The 12,533-nt window shown below is 40.5% G+C and overlaps 1 protein-coding gene across 2 annotated transcripts in view; it reads right to left on the bottom strand.

Moving 5' to 3' along the window:
• Positions 1 to 12,533, bottom strand: part of phtf (putative homeodomain transcription factor) — a 203,857-nt gene that overhangs the window by 179,322 nt on the left and 12,002 nt on the right. For both annotated transcript variants that reach the window (XM_067138331.2, XM_067138332.2), the window contains exon 3: positions 445 to 662. In XM_067138331.2, coding sequence (XP_066994432.1) covers positions 445 to 662 — 218 coding nt within the window. The remainder of the gene's footprint in view (positions 1 to 444; positions 663 to 12,533) is intronic.

Raw genomic sequence — 12,533 nt, 5'->3', positions numbered from 1 at the left:
TTGTGATGCCAACTTGGTAGGTTTGATCCTGGCTCAGTCTGGTGGTATTTGAAGGTGCTCAAATACACCCCAGCCTTCTGTCGGTAGAATTACTGGCATGTTAAAGAACTATTGCAGGCCAAAATTCTGGCACATCAGTGTCTCCAAAAAACCATAAAAGTAGTTGGTGGGATGTAAAATCAGTAACATTAATTACATCAAAATATGGTTATGTTTAAAAATATATTTTCCCCTTCCACACTATCTGTAGTAAGAATTAAGCTTTTAAAAACAAACAAACAAACAGACTCGCTCATTTCCCTGGGAATGGAAGTTACTTACACACCATTGTCAACTGCAACTAAAAATATGATGGTGAAAAAGACATATACTTATTAGAGCAGAAGTGGAAAAAATATATCACTAATTTAATAATAATGTACTAATGATAATAATAGTAGTAACCTGTAACACGTCTTCAGCAAGCTGAGATGTACAGTAGGCATAGACAAGCATGTTGAACAGCTGCAGGATATACAAGAGTGACAGTAGAGCGAATACTCTAGGAGACGTTTGCTGCGACCACCAGCGACTGTATGCAGGCAACAACAAAAGACGCATCAGTGCCAGTCTAGTCACAGTTACCAAGCCATGCTTTGGCTTTGCTTTAGGGAATGATGAGCCTGAAATCACAAAAAAATGAATTTATACCAGAAGAATCAATCTCACCTATTAATTCTTGTAAATTATACATGAAAGAAATGCTTTTGATAGGTGCTGCATTTTTTCTTTTCTGCGATACACTTGTTTCTGCCCAATTGCAATACAGATCTTTAAGTGAGGACATAAAATGAATGTTCACTATAGGGCAGAAATCATAAATCCAAACATAAGTTATGTTGTACCTTAATGATGGGAGAATTCAATGTAACAGAATGGATATAGCCAATTAGAAAATAAGAAAAGAAACTCCTGGATAATTCAAGTATGATACTCTTCAATTTACTTTTCATTTCATTCCCAAATCATTTTTAGTGTTTAAGGCAAATTCTACTAACCACTATTTGTCACATACCACTTAAAAAACTCTGGTATTACCATTATTCAGCAAACAAAACAACAGTGCAACAGCCCATTAAGGCCTTGGCCTGCCAGGAGACTGCTTTCCAACCAGATGGCCTGCAGATACTGGAGTGGCAAGTGGTCAGCACAACATTTTTAGCCATACTGCTCGTCTTTCTGGATCAGGTCTACTATCTCGCGTATCAAACAGTTCCTCAGTTCATCTCAATAGGCTGGGAGAGCCCCATTCCTGTCCTCACTCCAGAAATAAAATCCCTACACTAACCAGGAATGAAACCTGGAGCCTCCAAATAAGAGGCAAGCACGTTATCCCTCCACCAACGATCATTTCATTTCGATCATTAGGTAGCCCTTAGAGGGCTGTGACAGTTGTTGGACATCACATGCCTTTTACTGCAGGAAGCTCTGCTGAAGCAAGCATTTCTATCATCCTTTATCCTTCATTTGCCGGGCTGAGCGGCTCAGACGGTTGAGGCGCTGGCCTTCTGACCCCAACTTGGCAGGTTCGATCCTGGCTCAGTCCGGTGGTATATGAAGGTGCTCAAATACGTCAGCCTCGTGTCGGTAGATTTACTGGCATGTAAAAGAACTCCTGCAAGACAAAATTCCGGCACCTCGGCGTTTCCGAAAACCGTAAAAGTCATTAGTGGGACGTAAAGCAAATAACATTATTATTATTATTATCCTTCATTTAGATCTGAACAATTGTTAACCATTCTTATGTGCTGTAACTCTTGCAGTATTAATATGCCTACAGGTTATGGGCATTTGCACTGTTGGCAACAACAAATGGTAGTGCATTTGACTGAAACAACAATATACACAATAAAAATATTTCCAAAGTCAATATTGTAGCTTTGAAATCTGTGAGCATTAATTTCATTCACATGAACTTCCAAAATATCTATGGTCTGCTTAAAATTGTATATGAATGTTACAAACGAAATGAACATGCATATAAACAAAAGTATGTATATGTGGAGGTAAGGTCTCAATCCCTTGGCAGCTTATTCTTGCCAATCAACAATACATCTGCATCACCTAGAAAGACTAGCATTTTTGAATCTTGTTCAAAACTCAACTTTCAAATCAAAATCAACTTCGGTATCATCCATCTCCGGCAATCTAACAGAAGTGCAAAACATTTTAGGACAGTTGAAACACGTTATTGCTCACGTTAAATCGATTTTAATACTTTTATTGTTAATTTTACTTATTACCATACAGAACAAGTTGCAGATGTGAAAGACCTTGTCAGAGCGTAGATCTTATACAAATTTTAGTAAAATCTAAACTAACTGCAGATTCGCTAGTTTGTCACTTTTGCTGGTTTGCCAGAGGGAGGGATGATATAATGTCTTAAACATTAAATATTCTAATACTAGCAAAAAGAAGTTCAAAACTTTTATAGATGATGTACAAAATGTAACTAGTAATAGTATGAAAATAATACCAAAGTCCAAATGATGATGATTTATTTCATGTTTTTGTAAGTGTAAGTGACAAAGTCAGAGTTCTCGGTCCTCTTTTACACTTAACCATACATACATCCATACATGGTGACAATTTCAAAGTTAGTTCATAGTACTGTATATCTACAATTACAAATACGAACAAGTGCAGTATTATGATAACGCTAATGTGAATATTCTCTTAATGTATATTTTAACCTAATGATAACTCTACATCATACATACTTGCATTCACTCTAACAATCAGACAAGGTTGTAATATTTTATCTTAACCACATTGGTTGTCAATTGTACCTTTCTGATTCCATTACTAATTGTGTTTACTGAAATTTACATGACACTAAATTTATGACTAATTTATTATTATTATTATAGTAATTAAATCATACCGGTACATACATACGAGGGCGAATCACAAAGTAAGTTATACTAGCTCGCCGCAAGAGCACGCTGTGTGTCGTGACTGTGGCCAATGTGGAGCAAGCTACAATAACTGCTGACACGTCCGATAGGAAGGTTGGTGTGGTATCCCATCGTGTTGTGTGAGCAGAGTGGGCAAGGCTCAATGGCGCATCAACTGGATGTTCGCTCCAAATTGGAGGTGCGTGCAACGATCAGATTTCTGTGAGCTAAACGGCTCAATTGCACGGATATTCATCGTGAAATCACTGCTCTATATGATGAGCATGCAATTTCTTGCCCAGGTATTGTAAAGTGGTGTAAACAATTTGATGCCTGACACACGGATCTCATGGACAAATATCGCAAAGGCAGGCCCGCAACGTTCAGTACCACTGCAAATGTTGACCGAGTGGATGGGATCATTAGAGAGAATCGGCACATAACACAGCAGGAAATTGCAATCATGCTGAATATTTCGTATGGCAGTGTTCTCCATTGTTCACCAGCACCTTGGATTTCATAAACTGTGTCAAAGATGGGTCCCATGTCTGGTCACCGATGTTCACAAGGGACAAAGTTTCCATTCGTCACTGGCATTTTTGCAATGGTATTCTGTGGAGGGCAACGAGTTTCTGCGGCGAATCATCACAGGATGAAACGTGGGTCCACCACTTCACCCCCACAACAAAGAGAACATTGATGGAATGGGTGCACACCACATCACCACCACGAAAGAAGGCCAAGGTCCAACCTTCAGCTGGAAAGGAAATGGCAACAGTGTTCTTTGACAGTCCCCCATAAGTCCAACCCCTCGTCTGCGTCGTGGGGGATGGGCAATGGTATGAAGTAAGGGGATAGCCAGTAAGGGCGAGAAGTACAGTGGGGACCTTATATGCCCCAGGACTGCTATGGTAGCTATGAAGGTATTACAGGAACCCTGAAAAGTAATGGCTAACGGGGCTCTGACAAGGTCCTTAACGGCAGCTGAGACGGAGAAGGAGACCTTTGGTATGGCAAAATTGGCGGAGGAGGCAACCCTCCCTCTTGGAGTTAAATGAAGTGGGAAACCAACTACCCTGTGATGAAGAGGGATCTTCAAAGGCTAAGGAAGACATCCCCCACAGAACACAGCATGCCTGGAGGCTTCAGGTGGCAGCCCCACCATCAGGCTTAGGTGCTGTGGGCCAATAACTCCCACAACCTTAATTAAACCATTACAGAAACATCAACAAAGAGAAACCAGACTGATCCGAAGGTGACGACTTTTGGCTTGAAAAAGGTAACAAACATTGGATTGTATCACAAGTAGATCTTCAATACGGACAAAGAAGATGAAATTTATAACCTGCAAAGTGGAAGACTACGACAAGTTATGGCCTGAACATCTTAGAATTAAGTGAGGTGAGATGGAGCAAGTTTGGGGAATTGATCACCAATGATGGAGCTACATTTATATATTCTGGGAGACCTGAGGGTGATTGAGTAAGTTGTGAAGGTGTGGGTATAATGATGGACCGGGAGGCTAAGAGGAGCCTTATGGAGTGGTATCCAGTATCGGCAAGGATAATTGTGGCACGTTTCAAGACCAATATCAGAAATGTTGTGATGGTAGTGTGCTATGCACCCACTGAGACAGCAAAAGGAAGACAAAGAGGCATTTTATATACATCTAAATAGCACAATTAAGAAACAGAAGAGAAAGGATATTATTATAGTTGGAGGAGATTTGAATGCAAAAGTGGACCAGGATAATGAAGGACTTGAGCACATCATGGGAAGGCATGGCCTAGAAGAACGACATGAGAATGGACAGCTCTTTGTGGACTTCTGTCAGCCATGATCTGGTTATTGGTGGTACAGTATTTCCACATAAAGATTGCCATAAAGTGACCTGGGTATCACCAGATCATAGGACAAAGAATCAGATAGATCATGTGGCAATTGGACGAAGGTGGAGGCGTTCACTGTTGGATGTGAGGAATAAGAGAGGAGCAGACATCGGTAGTGATCATCATCTTGTTGTGGCTACCTTTAGGATGAAGATCCAGGCAGGCACAGAAAAGGAGGACAGAACAGATAAGGAAGCGGTATGATGTTGGAAAGGTAAAGGATGACAGTAAATTGAAGGATGTCTTCAGAATAGAACTAAAGAATCGATTTCAAGCACTCACTGACGTGGAGGATGAAACTGTTGAGGAAAAGTGGGTGAAGATTAAATCTGCCTTTACGGAAGTGAAAATATCCTGGGTTTTAAGGATAGGAGGAAAAAAGACTGGATGACCGAACAGACATGGGAAATCATTAGAGAGAGGAGAGAGATAAAGGAAGCGATGAACTCGTGTAAGACATGAGCAAGAAAAGCAAAACTGCAATCAAAATATTCTGCAAAGGATAGGGAAGTAAAGAGAAGTGTGAGGAGGGATCAAAGAAACTGGACAGGTGATCTGTCTCAACAGGTAGAAAAGGCAGCCAACAAGGGAAATTTCAAAGAACTCTATACCATCACCAGAATTATGGCAAAGAAGCAGATGCAGAAAAACTGTCCAGTCAGGAACAAAGATGGAACCCTCTTAACTAACCCTGAGGATCAACTGATACAATGGCAGGAACATTTTTCGGCACTTCTAAACCACTCCATAGAAGATCAGTCAGATGTGAGGGAAGAAGCAGGAGAAGAAGAAGAAGAGATTCAGTCTGACCCAAGGATTAAAACCTGCATTCCAACAGTAGAAGAAATCAAGAAGGAATTGAAAGAGTTGCATATTGGTAAGGCAGCAGGAGGTGACAACATTCCATCAGAAGACATGAAGACTATGGACACCACTACCAAAATATTGCAGCCTCTATTCGAGAAGGTATGGGTTACTGGAGAAATGCCTGCAGACTGGAAATGTGGGTTGTTGGTGAAGTTGCCATAAAAGGGGGATAAGTCCAACTGTAACAACTGGAGGGACACTACGCTTCTCTCAATCACTAGCAAAGTCTTCACCAGGATTCTGCAGTGTGCCAAATGGTCATCTCACCTCTATGCAGTGTTTGTTAACTTTGAAAAAGCTTTTGACTCGATCAACAGAGAAGCCATGTGGAAGGAAGTGAAGTGTTATGGAGTGCCAGCACAAATTGTCAATCTCATTCAGGAAACTTACCATGATTACACATGTAGAGTCATTCATGGGGGCCGTATATCTGTACGTTCAGGAGTTCGTCAAGGGTGTATCCTGTCGCCAACTATGTTCTTGGTTGTGATTGACGCGGTAATGCAGAACGTGGAATTTATGCCAAAAGGCACGACAATCAATTCGGCTTCGTATTATCAAATGTTGAACCGGCTGCATAAAGCAATTAAAAATAAGCAGCAGGGAAAATTGAGCACCAGTGTGATTTTCTTAACAATAACGCAACACCTCACACCTCTGCCTCATTATCTCCCCTTACCCAAATATCATTTACTCCTAACACATCCATGCATGCGAGCATACTTTTTATATATTATGAAATTTACCAAGTTCTGATGAGTGAGTTCAACAGACTTGTCTGTGCAACTCCATGCAGTTGACTGTATTGTGACCCTTGTTCCTAACATAGAACAAATTGTACAGTCCAAATTTAAATAAACTAAAACACATCCCATTCTCAGGTCACAGTCTTCTTTTATTTGCTGAAAAAAGTGAATACATGCACCAGTGTGCAAAGTACTATTATAAAATATTTTGTTATATTAAATTTGATTAATAAGGCTGGGAACAAGGATATTGCTTCATCATGTCTGATTTCACTGCAACACGCCTTCTGTGACTTGCGGCATACACTTTCACTATCGCATTAGAGAGGGATAGCTGGAGTGCTGGCCAGAGTTGATTTCATTCCTGGAAGGATGCTAGCATACAAGAAGTGCAGGACTTGGCTGTTGCTGGTCTAAAGGAAGATTATTCTTCCAAACCTTAATTTTTAAATGCATGAAGATGTGGTGGGCTAAATTCAAATGCAGAACAATCAGACTTCTTATCACCATCACCACCATCATCATCATCATCATCATCATCATCATCATAGTCTCTTCTCCAGCAGTGTGAGTTTCAGAATGAGGAAGTCTCCCCCAACTTCTATCTTGCTATCACTTCTCTTCCAGCATCTTCTCCCATTTTGGCCAGGTCTTTTTCTGTCTTCTTAATCGAGCAATCTCCATGTCTCCCTCATGGTCTTTTTCCATTAATTTTCCCTTCAAATAATCTTAGGCACTCTTATTGATTCCATTCACATAATATGGGCAAACCACTTTGTTGTGATTCCTCTCAAATATCAAGCACATTCTGATAGTTGGACGTGGATTGATACAGTACAAAATGAGGAAATGTACTGTACTTTAATTTAGTTATCTTTAAATCAAATCCCTATGGTATGAATTCCACATATAATCTTTGCTCCTGTGGTTGTAGTTGCACAATATGAAGTGATGTTAGAGTGTGCAATGAGTTCTAAGTGCTAGTGAGGGATTAGATTTCCACCTGTGTTCAGTTTCCATGGAGACAGTTGGATTAGAATTTTATTTTTCATTGAATATCTTGGACCATTTTACTGTAGCTTTGTCATGTGTTCTTTCAAAAATCACAATTTATTTTATCTTATGTCATTCAGAATCTATCTTTATTTTTTTAAAGTTATTATTAAGCTTCAGTTTGGACACTTGCCTATCTGGCAAGATACCAAAGTTATATTCCTTGAATATGCCACTCACCATTCTCTTCCAAACAGTTATGTGCAAGATCAAGTTTTAAGGACAAAAGGCAGGCTCAATAACTGAGTAACTGAAAGGGCACTCATATTTGCCAGTATTCAGGTTGCAACATTGTCTGCATGTCTGATGTAAGATGTTCCTCAATTTATTCATTTTTGAGCCTTATAATCTTTCACAGATTACCGCAATTAATACCACTGTTTGCCAAGGAATGTTTTTTCTTTAACTTTTAGTTATCAGTGACCTTTCAATTAATGTCCTTTTTTAATCTTGAAGTAGTACTGAAATAAATTACTTTTTTTTTAAATTTGCTTTACGTCGCACCAACACAGATAGGTCTTATGGTGACAATGGGATAGAAAAGGCCTAGGAATGGGAAGGAAGTGGCTGTGGTCATAATTAAGGCAGCCCCAGCATTTTTCTGGTGTGAAAATGGGATACCACGGAAAACCCTCTTCAGGACTGCCGATAGTGGGATTTGAACCCACTATCTCCCGGATGCAAGCTCACAGCTGCGTGCCCCTAACTGCATGGCCAACTCGCCCAGTAAAAAAAATAAATAAATAAATAAATAAATAAATAAATTATTGATACTGTTGATATATTGATACTCTGCTGTCTTTAGCATTTATTTCCCAGAAATGGTCAAGATGCCATTAGAAAATAGGCAGTATTTATGGACCTCTATGTCTTCTTATGTATATAAATGATAAGTGGAGAGCTCACTTGCACCACACCTGGGAAACTGGAGGCGGTTAAATGATGATGATGATGAGTAAAGAACTGGAATTGCAGAAGAGGCCTTTAGTGGATGATGTTATACTGTACGGAGTAAAATATAAGTGACAAAATTGTGTGAGACTGCAAAAATACCTTGACAAAGTCATGAGATGAACAGCAGACATTTTTTTTTTGCTAGTTGCTTTATGTCAGGCAGATACAGATAGGTCTTATGGCGACGATGGGATAGGGAAGGCCTAGGAGTGGGAAGGAAGCGGCCGTGGCCTTAATTAAGGTACAACCCCACCATTTGCCTGGTGTGAAAATGGGAAACCACGGAAAACCATCTTCAGGGCTGCCGACAGTGGGATTCGAACCCACTATCTCCTGGATGCAAGCTCACAGCCGCGCGACTCTAACCGCACAGCCAACTCACCCGGTGAATAGCAGACAATGGTATGACAATAAACAGGATGAAAAGTCAAGTTGTAAATTTCATGAAAAGTCTTTTCATCTGAGTTTTAATTACTGTGTTGATTGGGCGACAGTAACTCATGGGATCACTGTAAGTACTTAGGTGTTAATATAAGGAAAGATCTCCATTGAGGTAAAAATAGAAATGGGATTGTAAATAAAAGTTACAGATCTCTTCATATGGTTATGAGAGTGGTATTTAAAGGTTGTAGTAAGGATGTAAAGGTGTATAAGTCACTGGTAAGACTCTCACCAGGATTATTTGATTCAAAACCTGGAAAAGATTAAAATGAAAACAGAACGAGTTGTTCTGTGTGATTTCCAACAAAAGAGTTTTTTTAAATAATTTGTTTTATGTCACATCGGCATTGATAGGTCTTCTGGCGACAATGGGATAGGAAAGGGCTAGGAGTGGGAAGGAAGTGACATGGCCTTAATTAAGGTACAGGCCTGGTATGAAAATGAGAATCCATGGAAATCCATCTTCAGGGCTGCCGACAGTGGGGTTCGAACCCAAGGCAACAAAAGAGTAATGTTGCAAACTTTGGGCTGGGAAGACTTGGGAGTAAGGAGTCTAACAACTCAAAAAAAGCTGAATGTTCCAAACTGCCAGTAAAGAGATGGCTTGGAATAACATTAATGGACTAAGAAGAGTGAGTGGGGTTTCTAAAGTAGGAATATAAAGTTGGAATTCAAGAGGACAAATGGGGTAAAATACTTGTTTATAAGATGAGGAGTTAGGGATAGGACTAATTTACCGAGGGAGATGTTTGATAAATTTCCAACTACTTTGATATCTCAAAGGCATGTCTGAACGGCGTACTAGACGCCAGCGTCTTGGAAAGGTGTAGAAATCCAACTAACTAATGAGCCCACTGCTACATGGAGGCGAAACGCTGGTAATTTCATGACTGAAAAAGTCTAAAGAGCTTAAATGTTTTTAACATTTGCAATCGATGTAATTAAATTATGGTTTCCTTCTAGGAACCGTATTTTTTATATAAAGGCCAAAGGCAGGCATTTATACAAGTGGAGGCACATGCTTCCCCTAGTGCACTCTCAGTACATTGTCATATATAAGAGGCTTGCAGTGGGGTCTCAATGGTGCACTAGCCGCCAGCGTCTTTGAAAGGTATCCAACTGATGAGCCCACTGCTACACTGGGGCGAAACGCTAGTAATTTCACAATTTTTTATTGTTTTTGTTTTTCTGTTGCTGTTGGCTTTACGTCGCACTGACACAGATAGGTCTTATGGCGACGATGGGACAGGAAAGGGCTAGGACTGGGAAGGAAGCAGCCGTGGCCTTAAGGTACAGCCCCAGCATTTGCCTGGTGTGAAAATGGGAAACCACGGAAAACCATTTTCAGGGCTGCCGACAGTGGGGTTTGAACCCACTATCTCCCGAATACTGGATACTGGCCGCACTTAAGCGACTACAGCTATCCAGCTCGGTAATTTTACGATTGACTAAAGCCTTAAGCTTAAATGTTTTTAACATTTGCAAATCAATGAAATTAAATTATGGTTTCCTTCTAGGAACCTTTCTTTTTTTATATATAAAGACCAAATGCAGGCATTTATACAAGTGGAGGCACATCCTTCCCCTAGTGCACCATCACAGCATTGTCCTATATAAGAGGCTTGCAGTGGTGTCACAACGGCGCACTAGCTGCCAGCGTCTTGGAAAGGTGTAGCAATCCAACTGATGAGCCCACTAATACACTGGGGAGAAACTCTGGTAATTTCACGATTGAAAAAGAATAAAGAGATTAAATGATTTTACTGTGATATCATTTAAGAAGAGATTAGGCAAATAAATGATGGGGAATCTGCCACATGGGTGACAGCTCTAAATGCAGATCAGTGGTGATTGACTGACTGGTTTACCAGAAAGCACTGTCAATGATAAGGTTAGGTTAACATACAGTTAGAAGCAACTGCTAGTTGCTGTGATACTTAACTGTGTGGAAAGTTGAACATCTAGTGATAAGCACTTCGTGCTGTACTCATGCTATGATGACAGTCCTACCCAAGCATAAAACATTGCCCATGTAATCGAAATCGACTTTCAACCTATTAAGTTGTGTTACGTACATTTAGTACATGTAGAAGAGATGATAAGCCAAACCAAACCAAACCCCATGGCACTACAGCCCTTGAAGGGCCTTGGCCTACCAAGCAACCGCTGCTCAGCCCGAAGGCCTGCAGATTACGAGGTGTCATGTGGTCAGCACGACGAATCCTCTCGGCCGTTATTCTTGGCTTTCTAGACCGGGGCCGCTATCTCACTGTCAGATAGCTCCTCAATTCTAATCACGTAGGCCGAGTGGACCTTGAACCAGCCCTTAGGTCCAGGTAAAAATCCCTGACCTGGCCGGGAATCAAACCCAGGGCCTCCAGGTAAGAGGCAGGCATGCTACCCCTATACCACAGGGCCAGCGAGATGATAAACACAGAACAAAAATGGCCAACCGGACACCAGTGGGATCCGAACTCACAACCTCCTGATTTTGCGTTGGTTGCTCGACCAATTGAGCTATGGTAGCCTAGGTCATCCTTGTTCTGTCGGAAAGGATCTAAGCTACAGCTCTGGCACTACTGCCATCACACCGTACAGTACGTTCAAGCTGCCCGTTGTGGACCAATTCAATGAATGAATTTTCACAACCTCATTGTAATTGAAATCAACTTTCAACCTATTAGGTCATCTTACGTACATTTAGTACGTGTAGAAGAGATGTTAAGTACAGAACACAAATGGCCAACCGGACACCAGTGGGATCCGAATCCACAACTTCCCGATTTTGCGTCGATTGTTCCATACTTAACATCTCGTCTACATATACTAAATGTACGTAACACAACCTAATAGGTTGAAAGTAGATTTTGATTAAATAGCGGTCGTGAAACTTCAATATTCATTGCCTACGTCTTCACATCACACTCCAACACAATGTCTTCCAAACTGAGCGTAGTCACACTGACACAAGAAGTTGAAAAATCCCTCTCTACCCATGGGATATGGTAGGACCCCTCTAGCACGGCTACAGAACACAGCAATTGACTGGTATGAAATAGTACTTCAGAGATTATTCGATTGAGTTTCCTACTTTTCCGTACTTTTCCAGACTCCTAAACAGCACACATTCATCTTTATCTAAATGTTCTAACAAACTAAGTTTATGCTCTATTGTTAAAACATTCAAATTTATTTTCCTGGCACTCATTTTACAATCACTAAAATAGTACACCTGCTTACTGCAAAGTAAACCGACAAAAATGACACCCATTATTGTAAGAAATAACCAATATGAAACAAGTTCCACCTTATCCATAAGCAGGGCAGGGTGGGAGGCAGCATGGATGCTTGTGACCAAAATGGAAGCAACCTTATTCACCAAGTTGGTCATTTAAGCTGGTTTAACCTGATGTCAGTTAAGAGGGCATCCACTATTCATGAACAGTCAACACTGATCAAATGATCAACCATATTGTAATCATCAAAGATCAAAAAGAGAGAGAGATTCTACGTCATCTTCAGATAGTGGTGTCTCTTATACATAATCATTCATTAATATCAGCTAGGGTAACTGAGCAGCCCCGTAATGTCATCAATCTGTTGTTTGGAATAAATGCTGTAAACAAGGTCAGAGCACCCCCCCAACT

Source organism: Anabrus simplex, chromosome 1, assembly GCF_040414725.1.
Source record: "Anabrus simplex isolate iqAnaSimp1 chromosome 1, ASM4041472v1, whole genome shotgun sequence".
Classification (NCBI taxonomy): domain Eukaryota; kingdom Metazoa; phylum Arthropoda; class Insecta; order Orthoptera; family Tettigoniidae; genus Anabrus; species Anabrus simplex.
This window is presented reverse-complemented; position numbering and strand designations above follow the sequence as displayed.